The sequence below is a fragment of the Coenobita brevimanus genome, chromosome 103 (assembly GCF_032717465.1).
Source record: "Coenobita brevimanus isolate Jiangsu-jjx chromosome 103, ASM3271746v2, whole genome shotgun sequence".
NCBI classification, from domain to species: Eukaryota; Metazoa; Arthropoda; class Malacostraca; order Decapoda; family Coenobitidae; genus Coenobita; species Coenobita brevimanus.
The window spans coordinates 34,322,546-34,346,792 of NC_137056.1; the positions used below are offsets into that span (position 1 = coordinate 34,322,546).

General features: G+C 41.8%; 1 protein-coding gene across 1 annotated transcript in view; it reads right to left on the reverse strand.

Moving 5' to 3' along the window:
- hrg (poly(A) polymerase hiiragi) overlaps positions 1 to 24,247 on the reverse strand; it is a 165,204-nt gene that overhangs the window by 96,219 nt on the left and 44,738 nt on the right. The window contains exons 5-7 of the mRNA XM_080284885.1: positions 14,159 to 14,335; positions 7,663 to 7,918; positions 6,018 to 6,214 (exon numbers count right to left, since the gene is read on the reverse strand). Coding sequence (XP_080141011.1) covers positions 6,018 to 6,214; positions 7,663 to 7,918; positions 14,159 to 14,335 — 630 coding nt within the window. The remainder of the gene's footprint in view (positions 1 to 6,017; positions 6,215 to 7,662; positions 7,919 to 14,158; positions 14,336 to 24,247) is intronic.

Consider the following 24,247-nt stretch of genomic DNA (forward strand, 5'->3'; position numbering starts at 1 on the left):
AATGGTTTCCTGGTGCACAGGAAACCACTTGGCTTGTCACTCAGTTAGAGTCACCCACAGGCTGAAGGAAGTGGACAGAATGAAGGAAAGAAAGACAGAAGAGGGAGTGTAAAGTCACCCATAGGAAGAAGGACAAGGAGAGAATGAAGGAAAGAAAGACAGAAGAGAATTGAAGGAAAGAAGGGTGGAGAGAAAAGAGCAGACACCCGAGAGCAGCACTACATCGAGTGAGTGGATGGTGAGCGCCCCCAACTACCTCTTCCTCTGTTATTTCCTTAACTCTGTCAATAACTATCCTACCATATACTTTTCCTATTACACTAAGAAGGCAAATGTCCTTTTGATTACCACACACTTCTATTTCCCCGTTTCGTCTGTACAGGGGAATAATTATACCTGACTTCCAATCCTCCAGGACTCTTCCGCCTTCCCAGGCCAATCTGCACATCTTCCACATCCATTCGACTACTATCTCTCCCCCATGCTTCAGCATTTCACGACACACTAAATCAATTCCTGGGACTTTCCCCGTTTTGACTTTCTTCACTGCTTCCACAACATCCTACTGATTCCTTCCTCCCTTCTCACATCTCTCTGTCTCCCAGCCAATCCCCAGCCACTTATATTCGCATTACTTCCATTCTCTATGTCCAACAATTCCTTAAAGTGTTCTCTCCATCTGCTCACTTTTTCTCCCTTCTCCTCTAGTAATCTACCATATTTATCTTTCACTCCCCAACTAACTTCTTTGGCACCCTGTCTAACTCTTTTTACCTCTTTCCTGAACATTTTCTTACATTCCCTGCACTTTACATGCAAACTGCTGCCAAATTCTTCATCCACTCTCTTCTTTTCACCTCTCTCTTCCGCTCTACATATAACTCTCTCTTTTGTCTTGGAACTTCTTTGACGCCCCTGTTTCTCATCCACTCACTATATGCTTTCTTCTCTTGTGCCACAGCCTCTCCCACCTCTTCAGTCCACCATGCTGTTCCCTCCATCCCCTTTCGTCTTCTCTCCATCCCAAACACCACCTCACATGTTGCACAGGTTTCTTCCGTGAATATCTTGCACACACCTTCCACATCCCCCATCTGCTCCAATCTATATTTACCCAATCACTCCCCCACTTCCCTGTTATATTCTGCCTTTTTTCCATTCTCTTCTAACTTTTCTACTCTCCTTTTAAGAACTTCTTCCTCCTGTCCTTCCTTTCTTTTATTTCTCCATTTTGTTTGGACTTTGGTTCTGACCACCACCAAGTGATGGTCCGAAAGTCCATTCCCCCAACCTCTATATACTGTTGCATTCATTACACACCTTCTCATATGTTCATCCACACACACATGATCAATCAATGCCTTCCGTTCATTCAGTTCACCATCCACCCTTCCCGTCATTCACCACGTACACCTATGGATCATTTTGTGCCTGAAGAGGGTATTAGCTATCACCAACCCCCTCCTGGTACAAATGTCCACTAAAGCACTGCCATTCTCATCCATCTCTGCAGGCACACTCCACTTACCAACTACTCAATCCACCTTCACATTCCCTACTTTTCCGTTCATACCTCCAATCGAAAACTCTCTTGCTCCTTTCAAACTTTTCCATGCATGCTTCCAATTTTGTCCAGAACTCTTCTCTCACTCTGCTTGCACGTAAATTGTGTAACCAGTAAATGCTACAATTCACTGGTAGAGTCATGGAGTTCATACTACAGTACAGTATTATAATTGGCTTATATGTAAACTATGACAGTCTTCCATACTCCTGGCCATCGATGCCATCTGAACAAAGTGAAGAGTTCACACAACAGTTGTGATGTTACAAAATAACACTAGCACTGTATTTTTTCTCAGAAATTATTTGACATTATGCTACTTTTTGTTCTGCTTACACCACACCATACAATGCACAAAAACACTAAGGAAATATCATGACTGAAAACTGTCTGGAAATTCTGGCATCTTTATTTGGCAAATTTGTCACAAATGTGAAAACCAAGGTTTGGGCAAGCTCATCAAAACTGGAATCTAAATATGTTTGAGTCTGTCTCAGCTGCAAGGCTTGGTGGATGAGTTTGGGAGAGTGTGTAAGAAACGGAATCTAAAGGTGAAAGTAAAGAAGAGTAAAGTGATGGTCTTTGAGCAAGGTGAAGTCAGTGAATGTACAGTGAGGTTGGATGGTGAGGAAATGGAAAATGTGAGCACATTTAAGTACTTGGGGAGTGTGATGAGTAAGGATGGAAGTTTGGAGGGTGAAGTGATTGAAAGGGTACAACAAGGAAGAAAGGTTGCTGGTTCCTTGAAAGCAGTGATAAGGAACAAGGATGTGAGCATGGAAGTGAAAAAGTTACTACATGATAGTACAGTAGAAGTCCGAATTTTCGGCATCTATGGGACCAGGCAAGTGCCGAAATATCAAAATTGCCGAATTATCGAAAACCCTACCCACTCAGTACCTTATATGTTTCGGTGAACACTATCATCATTACTCACATCATTACAAATGTGTTTGGAGAGAGTACTGTATACTGTTTGATACTGTACAATACTGTAATGAATACAGTACTATACATGAATATGAAAAATAAAGAAATTAGTGAACATACTGTATATAAATGTAATGGTACAGTAGGCCTACAAGTTCACATGCACTTACCTAAACTTATAGTAGGTTCCTTATTTACATATGTACAATAGAAGGGGTTGATTGGAGTCTGCTACTGCTGGAAGAAGTCCCCAGCAGTAGAGGGTCCTGCAACAGGCTCTAAGGACTCTTCTCCCTATTGCTGCGGCAGTAGAGCTTGAGGTTCAGAGACTGCTGTTGGTGATGGAGAGGAGGGAGCAAAGGAGCTTACGTTAAACTCATCCATAATCTGTTTCCTACTCATGCCAGCCTCTAATTTTTTCAACAGCTCAATTTTCCGAGCAATAGTCAACATCTTATGTGTACGCTTCTTGCTAACACCAGTTAACTTTCCACACGTGGAGGCCATTTTCAAAGCACACAGAAGATGTTTATACTGTTCACAACACACGGCTGGTCCACTCAGGTGTTACAAAGCTCCTGTCTGATGTTACGGTGATTACAGCACGCTCGAATAGTAATTTCAGAGGTATTTCGGTACGAAGTTCACAAAGCACACAGAAGAATCAAGAGAAGTCGGCAGCAGCACAGCAACAACTCGGAAGAATGGCGGAAGAATGGCGAAACAGATTCTCTTTCCAATGCTATACTCACTACGTTTGTCCTCTCTTTATGCTATAGGAGAAAGAGCTAGCCTCTGAGCTTCATGGCAGTGGTAGACTCGTTCCATCACTTTCACTATCTCACTCACTAAGGCGGGTAAAGGCGGGTAGCTAGCTGGCGAGCCTCATGGAGAATTTCAAGGCTCACGAAAAAAATCGGAGAATCTGCCGAACGATCGGAGATTTTCGTAAATGGGACTATTTCTCAAAACTGCCGAAATGTCAGATTTGCCGGGGATTTGGATGCTGAAATATTGGACTTTTACTGTATTGTGATATCAACTCTAACTTATGGAAGTGAAGCTTGGAAGTTGCTGGAAGGACAGAAGTCAAGAGTGAGAGCAGTGGAAATGAGTTATTTAAGAGGACCCTGTGGGGTCACATGGAGAGACAGGCTGACAAATGAGGATATGAAGGAGCGTTGTGGTGTGGATGTGGATGTGATAGGAAGCGTTAGGAGGAACACACTGAGGTGGTTTGGCCATGTGGAGAGGATGGAGGGTGAGAGACTGATGAGGAGAATGTATGTGAGTGAGGCGGAGGGGGGGAGAGGGTGGGGGAGGCCAAGGATGAGGTGGAGGGATGGAGTGGAGAGGTATATGAGAGAGGGGGGTGTAAGTTGGGAGCAGGGCAGTGAAATGGCTTGGGACAGGGCTACGTGGAGGTGATTTGTTTGTGGCCACCCCGTAAGGGATTAAAGCGTCTGGCAACAGACAGATAGACAGACTGTCCCAGCTATCTATTACTCTAGATTACCGTGTTTCACATACTATTTATCACTTTCTCAGCTTGGGTTAACATCTGAAATGAGCTCTCACCTGTTGATACAAGTATTACTGGTAGCTACAGAGCACAATGTTGGAAATAAAAACAAGACAAGCTTTCTGCTACACTGAAAGCCAACCAGCTACAAGGGCTGAAACTCAGGGAGACCTGAACTGCAGGTTGAGATAAATTGTTACAGTCTCATATATCTGACATTTTGAGTTCATCATTCATCATCCAATCCTGTGTTGCCCCATGAGAAGCATAGGAACTTAGGGCTAGGCAAGTTGGTCCTGACATTTAAGATGATAGTGACCAGCTTCACTCATCCATGAGTGACATCACATGAGCAATAAACCCCAACAACCCCTTGGATATGAACCTGCCCAGGCTCAATCCGACTGGAGTGCCTTAATTACCCTCTTAACCACCAGGTGCCATAATTATGTTATGTGGTTACCACCCAGCATAGTAAATGGTTTCCTGGTGTATAGGAATCCATTTGGCTTGTCACTCAGTGTAGAGTCACCTGTACACAGAAGGAAGAGGAAAGAATGAAGGAAAGAAAGACAGAAGAGGAAAGAAGGAGGGAAGAGAGGAAAGGGCAGTCACCCAAGAGCAGCACTACACTGAGTGAGTGGATGGTGAGAACCTCCACCTACCACTCACATAGCTACCTTAAATATCTACTGAAGAAACAAATCAAACACAATGACATTCAAAACTATAATACTACAGTGTTGTGATACTATACCCAGTTTGATAATAACTATATCATCATCATCCGGACCTCCTTTCTCACCCTAGGGCAAGGTGAGGAGTAGCAACATCCAGACTGCCAAGTTTGCCCAATCCAATGGGCCATGCTTCTATTCACTCATCATTCAAGCTCCCAGAATCCTGGCTCTATCTGATATGCCACAAACTTTCACCACATTCTGTAGCTTTAGGTAAATGTATCTGATAGAGTCAATCCAGATGCTGTCACGTTAAAAAGGGGTGTCAAGTCTCTGATCATGCACTTCTCACAACATTCATCCAGCCAGTTCGTTCTCTTGTCAGTCCCCTAGCCTCACTGACTTCCAAACCTCTCTTCCTCACAGACTCATCCACCACATCCTTCCACCTTCTCCCTGGCCTACCTCGCCTCCTTCCTCCTTCAAATTCACTCAGACACACCTTTTTCATTACTCTATTGTTATCCATTCTCTCCACATGACCATGACATCTCAGTACACTCTCTTCGATTCTGGTGTCCACAGACTTCCTCACTCCACATCTTTCTTGAATCATATTATTTCATATCAAATCACTCTCCATACTACACATACATTCCTCAGCAGTCCCATCTCCACTGCTCTAACTCTTGACTTTTCATTTTCATGCCACACCATAGTCTCACATCCACATGTTAGTGCTGGCACTAACATTCCATCACGTCAGCCTCGTGCAGCTGCAACACTCAAGCCTCTGTTTCTTATCAAGGCCTTCATAGCACCAGCTACTTTCCTTCCTTGTCACTCTACTTTCCACTTCTTTTGCACATTTTCCTCTCTTTTCTATCATTGCACCCAGGTATTTGAACTCTCTCACAAATTCCAGTCTCTCCATTCACTGTAACATCACACTATGATTCACCTTCTCTCAATAACCATCACATATTCCTTTCTACATTTACTCTCCAGGCACGATTTTCACAGACATTGGCAAAACTCTGCACTAGTCTACCAAGTTCTTTTGCTGTATATGCAAATAGTACTGCATCATCAGCATACAACAAATCTGAAATAGTCCATTCATCACCATTCATTACTAACGCCATCCCTCTCTCCACTGATATACAACTATATCAAAAACTATTATAGCACATTCATCTACAGATATTACAGGTATGCATTTTAACTGCATACTGAATTTCCCAGCCTTCACACATTACATAACAACCCAGGTCTACTTACCATCACCACTTTCTTTTCATACCCACTTCTCTACACTGACCTTAAAGCCAAGCTTGGCATCATAGGGCTGTTTCAGGTACACAGGGGCGGGCCAAGTCCACTTCGAGAAGACTAGGAAGAATTTTTCAACAAGCGTAGAGGCAGTAGCATTAGGGTAAAGCTGACAGGTGCGAGCAACCAGCATGGCCCACGACACACCACCAAGATACCCTAGCACATTACTGTATACACCATGGCCTGCAGAAAAGAAGGGATTTTGAAGTGCCTTGAAAATACGCTTATCAAGCAGGTGGCATGATATACAAACAAGATCTCTGTTTAATTAAATAGAGGGACCTAGAGCCAGGTGCTCCTACAACACTGGGGAAAATTGCCTTTGTCATGAGGTCAAGAAAGAAAAAAAATTAGTTAAACACCTTTTCACTGTTATTATAGTCTCAGCTCCACGATTATGGACAAACTGATCAAGTTTCAAAATAATCTTTTTTGCCTGAAGTTTTATACACAATTGTAAAGTCAAAAAATATATATAGATATAGTAAACTCAATTACCATTCATCACAACATCCAGTCCAACACAATATCCGGCGCTGTTTCTCTGGCACTATTAAAGCAATATCCAGTAGAATTTGGCAATGTCTGGCGCCAAAACGGGAAGCAATCAGCGGTATTATGCATTATTCGGCGGTAATGTGTATCATCTGGCTCAGACATGAGACTCAATTGGCCCGCAGGCAGACCCTGCAGCACTGCGACACACACCAGCCAATTACAATGCACATCGGAGCAGCACACACGACGTGCCAAGCCTATCATCGTTGCTGTAGTGTTGTGAAATGTACCCTAGTTCTGTGTGATGGCTGAGTTTGTGGCTTTTGTGGCAGTGCCTACACTAGGTGAGTATGATAATGATTATAGTATGTACTGTATTACTGTACTATATGTACACTCACATGTACTAATTTTTGCTCAGAGGTGCCCCCTTTCCTACCTCTGTATACCCTGGGAAGAGGGGAGGGGAGTGGATGAAATGAACTCCACCCACCTCTACCCCAGCTCGCAACCCTCCTGCATATCCCTATCCCCCACCTGTTATTCATAACTGGCAGTTACATCTCAAGCTGGCTTCATACTTCAAACTCTTGGTCACACTACTATTACACAAACATAAAACACTAGGACATGTAAAAGTATATTAAAGAACTATAAATACGCTACAGCAATAAACTAATGCATTACAAGTACAATGCTGACTAAAACAATGTCATAAACAACAGCCACTCTGGCCTTGCTGTTTATTTTGTTCACACACACACACACACACACACACACACACACACACACACACACACACACAATGAACTCCAACCCTGTACTGCCTATGTCTGGGAGACAACAAAAATTGCTTAATTTACTAATGCCAAGGCAAGAATGACTCAAAAATTACATTAAAACCACTGGCAGTCCTCATGAGCTTTTATGGTTTTCTCAAGATAAGACAAGTATAACTCTCACAGACTTCACATAAAACCAATTTCAGCCAATCTAAAACATCATAATCTATGTTTATAGTAATGAGAAGCTCACTGATACCTAGATGTTCTAAAGTAACTAAAGGTTAAATAGGATGACGGAAAAAACTTTTTTTATTGCTGTTCGAGAAATGAAACTGAAAAAACACTCACGCTTGGCCCAGAGCTTGATAGCCCGAAGAGCGAGGCGGAAACTCTCTCTGTTGGGCACCTGCCGGAGAATTTCATCGGTAACTCTGCAACCATTGAGACTGCGGACACACTTCTCATCTAAGTTCTTGAGGATGGTATCATCACGAAGGTCTACAGAGTCAGGTACCTCCTTCAAAGCCAACCGTGCAAACAGCAGATCGATCTCTATACCCTCGTACTTCATTTTTATCACAGGAACGAATGCTTCCTCTACTGCCTGTAATGAAAATTAACAACAAATACAGTAATCCTGAAATGATTAAGTACTGTAGAGGCCAGACATACTTCGCAAGGGTAGGCAGCTCTACTATCCCAGTAAATGCTCAAGACATGCTTTATGGGTCCTATGGGTTAACTGATCCATATAGCAGAAAAACACCACTTCCTGCCACTGGAGAAGTGACCCATCCCCACTTGATACTTCATAAACTGGTACATGTGTGGATGGAATTAGAATGCAGAGTAAGCAGTGCATGTTGGAATTTGTATTTGAGTGGCTGTACATGCAAGTCTGTATGTCACTGATGGAACCTCAACAGGGTGAAAACATGTGAGAAGACATGAAAGGACATATAGTAATCCCTAGTTATTGATGAGATTTCTTCTTCTTCTTTTTTTTTTTTTACGGTTTCAACTAGAGACAGATTTTCTTTCCAGCTGGGAATTATTTATTTCCATGGCACGCACTGGCTATGTCTTCTTGCCAACCAGCCAGTCACCTAATGTTGGCTCAACCAATATCCATTTACATATCTCACTATCACTTAATAACAAAATATTTTTAGTGTCTGTGACTTGTTTTGTGGAAAATACAGTAATCCCTCAATTATTCATCATAATAGAGCCAAAGGCATGACCAGATACAAGCAATGAACGGATACGGAGAAAAATTCAGTACTGTACCCATACCCTACCTATACCCTTACCCAACCTGCAAGTACACTACCCCTCCTAATTTTGACAGTGCACTGAGGCCTTTCAGCTGTTTTTGGACATCAAGGCACACATTGCAGTATGCAATATAATCCTAAATACTAAGAAAACAATGAATAAAAAAAAAAAAAGCAAAACCCTACTAATATGTACAGTACCCCTCCTAATTTTGGGAGTGTTCTGAGGTCTTTCGGATGTTTTTAGACATCAAAGCACACACTGCAATAGGCAATATAATCCTCAAAAAAAAAAAAAAAAAAAAAAAAATTATGCACAGTACCCCTGCTAATTTTGACAGTGTTCTGTGGTCTTTCGGCTCTTCATGGACATGAAAACACACATTGGAATATGCAATGTAATCCTTTAAAAAAAAAAAAAGAAAAAAAAAAAGTACAGTACCCCTCCTAATTTTCGCAGTACTCTGCGGTCTTTCTTCAATATTTAGAAATCGAAACACACATGAGAATATCCAGTGTAATGCTAGACACTCAGAATCATATCATTATCAGTGTCATCCTGACATCCTTTCCCATCCCAGGGCAAGGTGAGGAGTAGCAACGTCCAGACAGCCCAAGTTTGCCCAGTCCAGTGGACCACGCTTCCACTCACTCATCATTCAAGCTCCTGGAATCCTGGCTCTATCTGATATGCCAAAGTACGTTCACCATATTCTGTAGCTTCACATAAACGTATCTGACAGAGTCAATCTGAACGCTGTCTTGTTAATATGGGGTGCCAAATCCCTGACCATGCACTTCTTCTCACAACGTTCATCCAGCCAACTCGATCTCTTGTCAGTCCCCTAACCTCACTGACTTCCATACCTCTCATCCTCACACACTCATCCACCATATCCCTCCACCTTCTCCCTGGCCTACCTCACCTCCTTCCGCCTTCAAATTCACTCAGACATACCTTTTTCACTACTCTATTGTTATCCATTCTCTCCACATGACCATGCCATCTCAGTACACTCTCTTCGATTCTGGTGTCCACAGACTTCCTAACTCCACATCATTCTTGAATCATATTATTTCATATCAAATCCACTCTCCATACTACACAATTGGTATAGAGTTGGCCAGCAGTCCTGACGGACCCGGGTTCAAATCCCGCTGGGACAGGGAACAGTTTAAGGATATGAATTTCATAAATATCAGACTTTACTGATCTACCAGAAAGACCCGCTGACTTGTCATAAAAATACCCCCGCTAATGCCAATACACCAGTCCTGTATGAGACAGCCCTTGTGTATTCAATATGGACAGTGGGTGTTGGCGCCGAAGTGGTGACATGCAGATGTGTGCAGTATGTAGGAGGACTACTGGGCCTTGAAAGCAGGCTGTGAAGCCTATGCCCAGAGTCGCTCACAAAAAAAAAAAAAAAAAAAAAAAAAAAAAAAAAAAAAACTCCTTGGCCCACCTCACCTCCTCCCTCCTTCAAATTAACTCAGGTATACCTTTCTCACCACTCTATTGTTATCCATTCCCTCCAATGACCATACCATCTCACTATACTCTCTTCAATTCTGGTGTCCAAAGACTTCCTCACTCTATCTTTCACGAATCACATTATTTCGTATCCTATTCACTCTCAGCACACCACATGCATTCCTCTGCAGTCCCATTTGCACTGCTCTCATTCCTGACTTCTCATTTTCATGCCACACCACAGTCACATATCCACATGTTAAAGCTGGCACTAACACTCCTGCATGTAAGCCTCACACAGCTGCAACACTCAAGCCTCTAAGAAGACAATGAATAAACAACAAAGGTGCACAAATATCCTACCTATAATGTACAGTGCCCCTCCTAATTTTGGGAGTGTTCACTGGTCTTTCGGCCTTATTTATACATGAAAACACACATGGGAATATCCAATGTGATGCTAGACATTAAGAAAGTAATGCCTAAACAACAGTGTCCACAAAAAAAATCAATGAAGATTACAGCTGCAGTATTTTTTACTCTCTCAGGAATTCAAAAAGTTTCTCAGACAGTAAGAATAATGGCTGACTCCATTCATGAAGAAAAAAATTTCTTTCAATATCAATATGCCCCTTGGAAACTGGTTATATCAGCATAAACTGTACACCAACATCTTTGCTGGTATTTATACTGTAAGATAAGCTAATAAAAACACAGAAAGCTGATGGGCAAAAGTACAAAAAAGCAATGAGACTAAACCTGTTGGACAGAAAAAAATACCTTCAAATACCTTCCCAACATCTTAGCGCAAAATTTTCTCCACACCGAGCAAGAGCAAAGCATATGTCTTGATGCAGAATATCACAAGCTTCTCGTGTTCATTTAGGAAATATGATATGACCAAATAGTGTTCGAATGAATTACAAAAAAATAAAAAAAACTCGCAAAGGGATGATACGTGACACAAGGATGGAGGAGGACTGGGGAAGAAGGGAAGATGGAAAGTCAGCCTGTTGTGAGTACGAGGAGGGATGAAGGAGGGAGTGGGCAGAAGGGAGAAGTGAGAGATGCCACAGGCACTTTTGCTCTGCTGGTGAGTCAGGCTCTGTGTTACTTCTCTGAGGGCAGTTATGTTCCCAATGATCCGGCTGGCCAGGAAACTTTCACCATTCAGTAAGGACCCATACAGCCATTCTTGCTCACCTTGTGGTTTACATATTTTTTCCTCGTGTGCACGGCCAGTATGTTTCCACTGATTTAGGTGGCCGGGTGATTTCGACAATATGTTAGGGATCCGTACGGCCATTCTTGCTCACCTTGTGGGTTACGGTCTATTACCTGTGCATGAACAGAGAAGCCTGTGAGCCACTGAATAAAATTTTTTTACTCTGTCAGCCAGCTGGCCGCCGAAACCAGAGCTTTTATAAATGGTTACAGACAAATAAATCTGGTTACAGTTATAATACTCTATAACCAAGACCTAATGAACGGATGTGGACTGCATGGATAATCGAGCGATTACTGTAATAAAATGTTTATGTAAATAAGCAACAGACGGTGCCAGCCTGTCTTCTTTGCTACCATATGTACACTCATGATCACTAATCTCTGACCAGAGAGTTAGCCAAAGTCGTGGCCAGGTGTAGGCTACACAGTCAGACACATTGCGCCATCGTCGTTTCAGAAAGGTTTAGTGCTTCAATGAACAATTTTCCAAGCATCACTGAAGCACTTTTGTTTCACATATTTTATTACTTTCGCAAGTAATATATGCATGGTAAGAAACAGACAAATTTGGTCATAGCTGTTATTTTTAGTCTATAATGAGTGCGTGATATTTGAATTTTATACACTGTTTAATTAATCTGTTTATTATTTCACTGACCTATTTCTTGAGGCGAGCCTTTAACAGAGCTGTTGGTAGGTGATAGCAGAGAAATATCCACGACTGCCACAGCAGCCGGCATTCACGCGACATATTCTAAGTAAGAATGCTTTATAATACTTATATCACTGACAGAAATTTACTATTACAGTACTACTACTTTGAACTGGATGTTTCTTTCTAGTGATAACAGGCCCCGTTGCCCATAGATATAAATAAACCTAGATGCCACATGACACTAGATGTGTCTGGGCGGCAGTCATCTTGGAACGATCAAGGCAGATGGTGTCGTGTTCCTGACAATCATCAAAGTTGACCACTATTTACCTTGAAATGCAACAGCACTGTGCTGCTTTTGGGTGTAGAAAGCGTCGGAATACATCTATGGCGACAGTAGGAGGAGGCCGTAGCACAGGCCGAACAGGGTGGTACTCCCAAGGGGAATGGGAATGCTGGTGATAGGGAAAGCTGAAGCTCCTGTTTCACTAGCTATCTAACCATCCCCCTTTGCTGACCTTTTCAGTGTGACAGTAACATGGAGAGTAGACCTGCATACTCTCCCAAACATTTCCTCTAACTATCCTATGCACTACACCACATGCACTTTACATTTCACACAACGTATCCCACTACGTTATAGGGGTTGGCACCAGCAAGGGCATGCGGCCAGAAAACTCCCCCCGCTACCTAGTGGCAGACTTCTGGGGGCAGGCATGATGGGGGTTCCACCGGCATAGATCATGGGTCCAGGGCGAGATGGGGCTCAGGCCTGTGCTAGAGGGTACAGGGCATTGCAGTTCCCAGGCTTGAGGGTGATGAGTTATATATAAAAAGTGAACATCTTTAGTTTGTATGATTGTAAATAACGTGCATAAAATGGGCAGTACAGTATTTGAAAAGTGCTTAAAATTAAGTTAAACAAACACTTTCTAAATGCTAAGAAGATTAGAAAAGGGGTCTGAATTAATATTATATATATTCAAGACACCAAACATTAATCACATGGTAAGCAGTCTGTGTGTCCATGTGTCGGATGGTGGTGGGCTGGTGGCGTCACTATTGTTCCCCCGTGTTCTGCCTCAGTCAGCCCATATCATTTCCCCCCACATCATTTCCCCGGAAGTCTCTGATATACTGCTTGAGGGTAACAAGTGATAAATGATATACACAAAGTGAACATCATTAGCTTGTAAGACTGTAAAAAATAAGGTGTATAAAGTGTACTGTACAGTATTTGAGAAACGCTTAAAATCAAGTACACTACACGGCACACAAGGTAGAACTTACACCTCCGATTCCCGTCCATGATTCATCTCCTGCCAGGGAAGACAATCAGGAGGACAATTCACTGTTCCTTGATGATGATCCTGAAGATAATGGGTAATGAATTTGAAGGATTTGCTCTGAAGGATCCTTCACCAGGTGCTGAATGATGATAAACACTCAGCAAGGTGGGGGGGGGGGGTTGAGTAGGGGGACCCAAGTGAGATGGAATGGTTACGTAAAAAAACATTTTTTCGTATTATGAGTTTTATTGTGTCTAAGATTTGCTTAAATTTCACTGTATTATGCAATAAATTATTTATAAGGGCCATAGAGAAAAGTTAGGAGGCAAATAGGATATTGCCTTGGGTCAGAAGGAACTTATGAGGGTGAAGCAAGATGGTGGCCATGATGCTTTTCATGAATGAAGATATCTTCTTTTGTGTGTTACGTATGGCCTTTATCGAGTCTAAATCTTGCAAAAATTATACTGAATTATGCAACAAATTATTTTTAGTGGCATTTTAGAAAAGCTAAGAGGCAAAATGGACACTGCCACGAGTTAGAATGAACTGGTGGGGTGAAGCGGGATGGTGGCCATGATATTTTTCATGTATAAACATAATTATCTTCCCGTGTGTTACATATGGCCTTTATCGAGTCTAACCCTTACTACAATTACAGTGTGTAATGCAATAAATTATTTATAGTGGCATTTGAGAAAAGTTAAAGAGGCAAATGGGATATTGCCCCGAGTTAGGAAGAACTGGTGTGGTGAAGATGGATTGTGCCCATAACGCTTTTCATGCATGAAAATATCTTAGCAGGGGGAAGTCCATATGTCGCTTTTTTTGGAGTTTCGCTTTTTACGGAATGGTTTGGGCCCCAATTAGTCCGTTCTAGTGAGGTTTTACCGTACTAACTTGGCCAACACAAGTAACATACCCTCATCTCGGTGACTTCTGGTTGACTTCTCAAGAGGTCATAGAAACTAGTGAAGTAGTCTGACCGCTCAATATGGCGTGGGGCCACACACAGCGCATCAATATCAGCACCTTGGCCAGCAACACCAAGCCGGTATGACCCAAAAGTGCAAATCTTCCCACCAACAGTTTCTGCAATCTGTGGAAAAAAATGACAAATAAATAGCATAAGTTATGAAATCTGATAAAGAAACTACGATTTGAAAAAAAGAAAAAATCTAATCATGGTTGGCATACTCAGTTTTACTGAACATTACGATATATGTATACTAAAGTTATCCTCCTGCAATCACGCACTTGTTCCAAAGTTTGTCTAAAACTAAAAATTATGATATATGTATACTAAAGTTATCCTCTGGCAATCATACACTTGTTCCAAAGTTTGTCTAAAACTGAACATTTATGATATATGTACACTAAAGTTATCCTCCTGCAATCACGCACTTGAATACTAAAGTTATCTTCCTGCAATCACGCACTTGAATACTAAAGTTATCCTCCTGCAATCACGCACTTGTTCCAAAGTTTGTATAAAACTGAACATTACGATATATGTATACTAAAGTTATCCTCCTGCAATCACACACTTGTTCCAAAGTTTGTCTCACTAATAGCAGACTCACTAGAACACTTCTTTCTTGGTAACATTCAAGATACTCAAATCTCAAAGTGGATGTCTTTAACTGTACCAAAGCAACATCCTTTCACTGACGCGCTTCAGTTTCGGGAACACCCAGAATTCTCAAGCTGCTGAGTCAGGTGAATACGACAGACCTGTGACTGATGGAATTCTTTCCTTTCCATGAACTGCTGGTAACATATGCTGCATAAGCTGTCATGGTGAAGCAACCATTTGCGATTCCACTGCTCGATAGCTGGTCCTTATTCTACAACAACTAGAATCTCTGAAAAATCTAAACAACTAGCACACATCTACACAACCATCACACAATAGGATGGACTCTTCCCTCGACATAAAACTGCTGCAGAATATCAAAATAATCTAAACACCATGCCTCTACATAACCCCAACACAGAGACAATAACATAGTCTCCTCCCAAGCATCATCTAACGCACCCCTACACTGGTCATTCAAACTCCTTGGAAAATAGTACCTGATCTACCATCAGACCACCTCCTCATCATATCACACACTATAAAAGCAAATCCTGTTAAAGGGTGGAAAGCAAAGTTGGTATTGTTCACTCAAAACACACAGACCAGGCATTAGAAACATTTACCACTGATTTGTTCAATAACATTATTAATGCACTATCACTTAATGTGAATCATTACAACAGCCAGCAAATCCCATATCCCATGTGACAACACGAAAATTTAAATTCCAACGTTACCTCTCAAATTAAACAGCTCATCAAGAACCAAAACAAACTATGGAAAATGACTCAGCCCACTCCAGAAGAACTTGAAACCATGCAGAATCTGAACACCACTAAAAATTAACATAACTTCACATAAGCAAGAAAATTGGGAAAAAAAAAAATTATGGATGCCCCACATCATCCAATAAACACCAACAAATTCTGGAAAACAATAAGAAATATCCATCCATCCATCATCCAATCCTATGTCGCCCCATGAGGAGTGTAGGAACCCAGGGCTAGGCAAGCTGGTCCTGACATTTAAGATGACAGTGACCAGACTCACTTATCCGAGTGGCATAACGTTAGCAATAAACCCCAGCCACCCCTTGGATATAAGCCTACACAGGCTTAATCCGATTGAAGCACCCACTAAACCACCAGGCGCCATAATCTGGTTACTGTATATAGTTACCACCCAGTGAATTAAATGGTTTCCTGGTGTACAGGATACCATTTGGGGAAGGTCTTATGTCAATTTGCAGTAGCTGTAATCAAGTCTCTCTCCACTCATTGTAACATCACATTCAGAACCACCTTCTCTCTCAATAACCATCACTGTACTCTCATCTACATTTACTTTCAAAGCATGACTCTCAGACGTATATAAAAATCTGCACCAGTTTACCATGCTATTTGCAAGCAGAACTTCATCATCTGCATACACAAGATGGTATACTCACTATCCATTACCAACACTAACTCTCTCTCATTTCAATTTTCTTTTTCGTTTTTGAAGGCTCCAACATGCTTGCAAGCGTCGGCCTTGGTCACCTGATGGCAGCTCTCCATGCTGCACAATCTATTGCAGCCTCCCTGTTCGGTCCCTTAACCCTGAGTCACACTTAATGATCCAGTCCCACGTCTCACTCGGTCTACCCATCACAACCCCACCCCCAATATTAACACCTCTCACCTTCTGCACCCAATTATCATCCCCCATCCTCTCCACATGCCCAAACCATCTCAATCTACCTCTCCTCATCACAACACCAATACACTCCAGTCCCATCCTACCTCTCAATATTTCTATCGTAAACCCAGCCCCCCCAGGCGTTGCACGCAGGGACGCATTGCACATCCACCTAATCATTGTCATTTCTGTACATCTGAGCCTGCGAATATCCTCCTCCTTTACTGCCCAGGTCTCACTACCATACAGCATTACACTCTTAACATGCTGCATACAAAGACCCCTTAGCACGTAGGGAGAGTCCTCTCAATGTCAGGAGAGGCAACAGCTCCCTGAACTTCTTCCAACCACTCACCCCAGCCACAGGGCTAGCTCCAGCCCCACCTCCAGCACACAATATGTCTCCCAAATAACAAAACTCTTTTACATATTCAAGAGACTCACCAGCAAGTTCAATCCTTTCACGCCTGACAATCTCCACCTGCTCTCCCCGACATGCCACACACATAAAATCAGCATTATCTTGCAGTCTACCTCTGATACCACTAAATCCCTTGTGCACCCATTTATCACAAACACTGCACAAGATGGAATTACTTCCCACACCCTTGTGGCACATGACCACTCTCCCTCGTCTTTGACAGTACCACCACCAACCCTACATATCATCACTTTTGTTTTACCTGCATTTACCCTTAAGCCCTTGTGCCCCGTACCATCTCTCCACTTCCTAAATCTTTCCTCCACCTCCCTTTCGTTCTCTGCAATCAACACCAAATCATCAGTATACAACATCTCCCATGGGAATCTGTTCCTGAAGTCACGTGAGAGGGCTTCAAGTACCATGATAAACAACATGGGACTCAGAACTGACCCCTGATGCACACCAACGTTCACGGAAATCTCATCACTCAAATCTTCATTCACTCTTACCTGGGTGCGAGCACCCACATACATAGCCATAACCACCCTAACCAGCCACTCCTCCAAACCAAGCTTTCTCATTGCCCACTTCACCACCTCTCTAGGAACTCTATCAAAGGCCTTTTCCAAATCAACAAAAACAAAATACAGATTCCTTTTCTCCCAAATATATTTTTCCAGAAGCTGTCAAACAATGAATAAGGCATCAGTGGTCCCCCTGCCTGCCATAAACCCAAACTGCATCTCATCAATATTCACTTTCTCTAATCATGCCTTCTAGAACTCTCTCCATTACCTTCATTATCTGATCTAAAAGCTTTATACCTCTATACTGTAGTTTCCACTTTCCAGGGCATCACCCTTCCCTTTATACACATTTACAATTACACTCTTCAGCCAATCATCTGGGACAACGCACTCATATACAATCATATTTATCAGGTCAATGACTAACTCACCTCTACATTTCCTAAGGCCTTCAACATTTCAGCAGTCAACCCAGATACACCTGCTGCCTTCCCCACCTGCATCCTGCCTATTGCCTCACTCACAGTAGCAGCATCAATCAAAGGCCAAGGGTCAAACACTGGATCGGATGGCTCCAAACCTTCCCTGTCTCAGTCAAGCTCCTCATTCAACAACCTGCTATAATGCTCTCTCCATGCATCTTTAATACCTCCACTGTTCACCACTAACCTTCCTTCATCGTTCTTCACACACTGCTCACCTATAATATCCTGATTATCCCTGTTCATCTGATTTGTCACCTTAAATATCATATTTTTCCTTTCTCCATGATTTAGGTCAGCGTTTCTTAACCTTTTCTGACCTCCGCACCCCCTGCAGTAAGGATGCACAGTGCAGGACCCCCTTACATCTGGCTACTGGGATTACAGTTGCAACATTACTACAGTTATTCCACTACTACAAGGATAAAGTAATATAAAGTGAAGTACTCCTTGACAATTTATTTTATACATTCTCCAAAAATACAATATTAACGAAGCCAACACTAAGCTAAACCAATAAATGTTGCATTTTCCAGCATCCCCTAAAATTGACTTCAGCACCCCCTGGGGTGCTAGCACCCCAGGTTAAGAAACGCTGATTTAGGTTATCAAGTAAAAGTCTCTGTGACTCAGACTTTGCCCTGTATACCTCTCTTCTAGCCCTACACTTGGCAGCCAAGTATTCCTCCTTGTTACCACCCTTCTTCCATTCCTGGAAAAGTCTTCTTTTCTCCTTAACCCTTTAAACGCGGATCGTCGCTTTTGCAACGATCGCCAAAAAGGACATAACGGCGGATCGTCGCGTTTGGGATTTGAGTTAATTTTGAATAAACGCGGGCAAGGATGTTCCAGCTGGTATTGTCTATCAGTACCGCCACCCTTTAGCTACAATTATCATACTTGACCTTTGTACTACTGACCTCCGTTGTTGCCAAGTACAGTACTCCCGCATTTTTTGCGGATTTTTTGTCTACGGTTTTGCCCTCTCGCGGATTTTCTTAGCATTAACCCTTTAAGTCCGGGTCGGGTCTTAAGACGGGTTCTCTTGATGGATACCGGGTCGGGACTTTTGAGTAAAAGAGCCTCAGGCAACGGGTGGCATCGTTTGATACCCCCCACCTTCCATGTTGCACTCAGAGGGGTCTGGGCTCTGACGTCATATGTAAACAAACCTGCTGGTACAAATGTACCGGGTTTTGGAGTGGATTTTTTTTTTATTTTCGCATTTTATGCTCAAATAATTACCTAAAAATGACTCATAAATCATAAAATAATTTTCTACAAACAAATATATGCCTAAAATCCTTCAAAAATATGCTGTAATAACAGTACATGTGACCGATTTTTTTTTCACTTCTGCAACGCGCAGAGGTTAGGCAGCGCGATTGTGCGTATCGTGGAGTTAGAGGGAAGTCTTCATTTTTCGCCCTCAGCACAGTCTTCAGATGAGATGGCAGGACCGGACAGCACTTTGCAGAACTCTGAAGTGACTAGTAGACTTGGTGAAGAGAGGGAAGTGCATGACATCGCCGATTTTGAAGGATTTTCGGACAGTGATACACAAACTCCGTCAACCTCAGGGGTATCAGTGAGTAGTGCTGGCGTGAAACGTAAGTTATCGCCAGGTTTGGAGTACGATAGTGATGACCAGGAGAGTGGTAGTGACAGTGAGGGGATGGCACAGGAGAGTGGTAGTGACAGTGAGGGGATGGCAGACAGTGACAGTGATGGATTTATTCCCGTGAGTGACGAGAGTGATGATGATTCAGACCTAAGTGATGATGATGATGATGATCCCAGGGTGTGTGACCCTCCCCGTAGGCCTGGTGGTATTGGTAGTGCTGGTGGATCTGGGTTTATCTGGGCAAATGGTGATAGATTCATACCAAATTGCTATAGATTTGATGCAACTCACAGTGGAGTGACAAGGGCTGCTGGAGTAGACAAAAACAGTTCTGAAATGGAGTATTTTCTCCTGTTTTTTGATGGTGAAATTCTTGATTATTTGGTACAAGAAACCAATAGATATTATCAGTTCATGAAGGACAAACATCCTTTTTCTCCACACAATAAAATGAAACGTTGGTATGATACCAGTGTACCTGAAATGTACACATTTCTTGCACTCACTCTTCTGATGCCACAAGTAAAGAAGCAAAATGTTCGTGACTACTGGAACCGAGATCCACTGATTCATACCCCAATATTTCCCAAGTACATGCCCAGGGACAGGTACCAGCTACTCATGCGATTTATTCATTTCACAGACAACAACCATCCCAGTACTGATGACCGCCTTTGGAAGGTTCGTCCAGTAATTGAAAAGATAAGGGAGCGTATTCGCTCCTTCTTTGCACCCTATCAGAAACTTGTTATTGATGAAAGTCTCATTCTGTTCCGTGGCAGACTTATATTCAAGCAATACATTCCCTCCAAAAGACACAGATTTGGAATAAAAATTTTTGTTATTTGTGACTGCCTAACTGGCATAGTGTTAGACATTATAGTGTACACTGGCACTGATATTGATGTACCTGCAAGAGATCCCCTAGGATTTTCTGGCTCTGTGGTAAAAAAATTGATGGCACCATTTCTGAACAAGGGACATGTTTTGTATACTGATAATTGGTATACTTCCCCATCCCTGTGTAGTTTCCTTCATGATCATAACACTGGTAGTTGTGGGACAGTCCGGAAGAACAGGAAATATCTTCCAAAGTTTGGAGGACGTAGTACTCGAGGAACCTGTGAGCTCTACAGAAGTGATCCTTTGCTGTGTGTCAGATGGACAGATAAACGGGAGGTTTGTATGCTGAGCACCTTCCATCGTGGCAACTTGATTCCATCAGGAAAAGTGGACTATAGAACAAAAGAACCAGTCCTCAAACCGGACGTAGTAACTGATTACACAAAAAATATGAGACTTGTTGACAAGTCGGATGCCCAAATAGGTACTGTGGAGTGTATCAGACGTACCGTAAAATGGTACAAGAAGTTATTTTTTCATATGGTTGATTTGTCAATGCTGAATGCCTACCATATGTACAAGGCAGAAACCCAAAAGAAGAAGTCACTGAGGCACTTTGTTCTGGAAGTGGTGAGACAACTGCTCACCAAGTATGGAACACTCAACAAAGACCGTCCTGGACGCCACTCTGAACTAGCTGCTGACAGACTTGTAGCAACGGGATTCGCCAATAGGCACTATCTACAAAAGCTGCCTCCAACACATACCCGAAAGACTGGACAGCGATCATGTCATGTCTGCCTTCATTCTGTGAGAAAGCCGTGGAAGAACAACCGAGTGAGCACATGGTGTAAAGAATGTGGTGTCGCACCATGTTTTGAGTGTTGGCGTGACTACCACACACTTGCAAAGTTCTAGCCAAACAGAAGTAATGGATAACAAGAAGAAAAGTTTTGTTGAATGAGAGGAAATAAGTTCTGTTCTGATTAGTGGAAGCACAGGTAAAAGTTCAGAAGTTGAAATTAGTTTTTTGAATATGGAAATAAGTTCTGTTTTGAAAATAATTGTACACAGAAGCAAGAAATAAGTTTTTCTAATAAGAGAAGAATGTTCTGTTCAAACTATAAGAACAAGAAGAAAAGTTTTGTTGAATGAGAGGAAATAAGTTCTGTTCTAATTACTGGTAGCATAAGTAAAGTTCTGAAGTTGAAATTACAATTTTTTGAATATGGAAACAAGTTCTGTTTTGAAAATAATTGTACACAGAAGCAAGAAATAAGTTTTTCTAATAAGAGAAGAATGTTCTGTTCAAACTATAAGAACAAGAAGAAAAGTTTTGTTGAATGAGAGGAAATAAGTTCTGTTCTAATTACTGGTAGCATAAGTAAAGTTCAGAAGTTGAAATTACAATTTTTTGAATATGGAAACAAGTTCTGTTTTGAAAATAATTGTACACAGAAGCAAGAAATAAGTTTTTCTAATAAGGAAAGAATGTTCTGTTCAAACTATAAGTGAAAACACCAGATAGAAAAAAGTTGTTTGTTTACCTTCTGCGGCATCCTCATGGAATACCCATACTGCATTCATCAGCTTCATCAGCTGTAATTTCAGTAATGGGTAGGTAAAATATATTTATTTTATTATTTTTATTGATATTTCATCATTATCCATCATCCCAAACACATAAATCATAAAAATATGACATGTCAAATTTCCCGAAACTTTTGCCTCCCGGGGCATGTCTGCGGATTCTCAATTGCCTCACAGAGGGGTTAATAAGTTCAACTAAAATATCCTTGAATATACAGAAAACAAAAAATTTTAAATTCCCGCAGCTTCCAATTGTAGCGCGGTAAACTCACGCCACCCTCTGTAGTCTGTCCCTTTCCCGCGGCCCCTCTGCCAGTGTTACCATATCTAGCATATCTTTTAGCATAATTTTGATCAAATATTCGAGTCTGGAATATTTTTTAGCATATTAGAAGTTTTAGAATCATTCTAGCATAATACAGAATGGAATGGAATATTTTTGGAATAATTTTATAAAAGCTACAAATCAGAGAGAGAGAGAGAGAGAGAGGGAGAGACGAATAAGGTAAGATGTTTGAATAGTTGGTTACTTTCAGTTTGGGCTTGGTTGGGTTGGATTAGGTTAGGTTAGGTTAGGTTTTAGGTTAGGTTCGGTTTGGTTCAGTTAGGTTAGGTTAGGATAAGTTTGAGCTTTGTACTTTACCCATGAAACCTAGGTTTTTCCGATGGATTTTGGTATGATTCATTCGATTTTCAGCTTCATTTCAGTCAGAAATGACCATTTTCTGTGTTTCCCCCCCTCCCTATAACCTCCGATTCCCCAAAGATCCCCCATTAATGCAGGCGGATGGGGGGGGTCATATCTCAAAATCTGGTTATTTCTGACGGAAATGATGCTCAAAATCGAATGAATCACATCAAAATCCATCAGAAAAACGTAAGTTTCGTGGGAAAAAGCAGTATGGGCAGAAAACCGATATTTATCCTCTTACTGTATGTAGGTTCATTTTAATATTTTCATAGTAAACAATACATAATTGATATGTTGCACGAATATGTATAGAATTTTATCATTTAGCTTCAAGTTAGCATAATTCATTTTTTACTTGGAACAAATTTGCTCAATCTAACATAATGTTTTCATTGCCCTAGCATAATTTCGTTGTTTGGATATGGTAACACTGCTCTCTGCCCCGCATTCCTCACTCCACGCCTGACTGCCTCACGTGTCTGTTGTACTTGTAACCGCAGTATGATACGAGCCTCTTGCCTCCCACTTGCTTTCCACATGGCCCCAGGACGTAAGCCAGCCTCACCAAAGGCTAATAATACAATTAGTAAGAACTCCAAAGTGACAAAACGATCAAGAAAAGTTATGACCTTAGCAGAGAAAATTGTGTTACTGGACAAGCTAAGAAACGACCGTGGGAGTGTTTGCTATCACCAGTTAATGCATCTTTTTATTTTGTACTGTTTTGTGAATAAATGTGTAGATAATTGTGTATTACAGTACGGTGTTTACGTTTTTCCTTCATAATGGAGTATGTGCTTTCAATCTTGTAAGAAGGTATTTCGGGATGAGTACGGAGGTTTCGGGACAATTCGCAGTCACAACAAACACAAAACAATTCGCCTTCATTAATGAAGATAGCTATGGGTGATGCTAGAATATAATTCAAAGGCAACTACAGCGAGGAAGAAACAAGTTAATTATTGACTAAAGGAGCAACTAATAAATAATATCCAGAACCTACGCTACTGAACACAGACTTTGCTGGATCCCCCTGAAATATAGTTATTAAAGTATTGATTAATTAATAAGTATATTGATAAATGTATTGATTAGTATATTTATAGAATGGCGGGGAATCATCCAGGGTGCGAATTGTTATGAAGGGGAATCGTCCATGTTTTGACGGGGAATTGTCTGACAGCGAATTGTCTCGCAATCAGTATGGACATGGACTGTGTGATGGGCAGCATGGTGGACACAAGTGTAAGATTCAATTGTTAATAGAGTATTCGCGGAATTGACTTTTCGCGGGGGTTACAAGAACGTGACTACCGCGAAATATGCGGGATTACTGTATCGCGTTTTTCCCCCCCTCCCCCGCCACCACGGCCCGGCCAGCCTGGCTGTGATACATGGCAGCACGCTGACTGCTCAGAACTGTAAATCTGCGCTCTCCTCTCACAAGCAGTTTATGCTAATAGGAAACATTTGTTTCCCCAGTTGTCACACTAGCTTTTTTTCGCGCATTTTTTCCGTTTAGCATCAGTTTACTGCAGGTTTTCAAAGTGACATTATGGCGAGTTCTAGCTCTT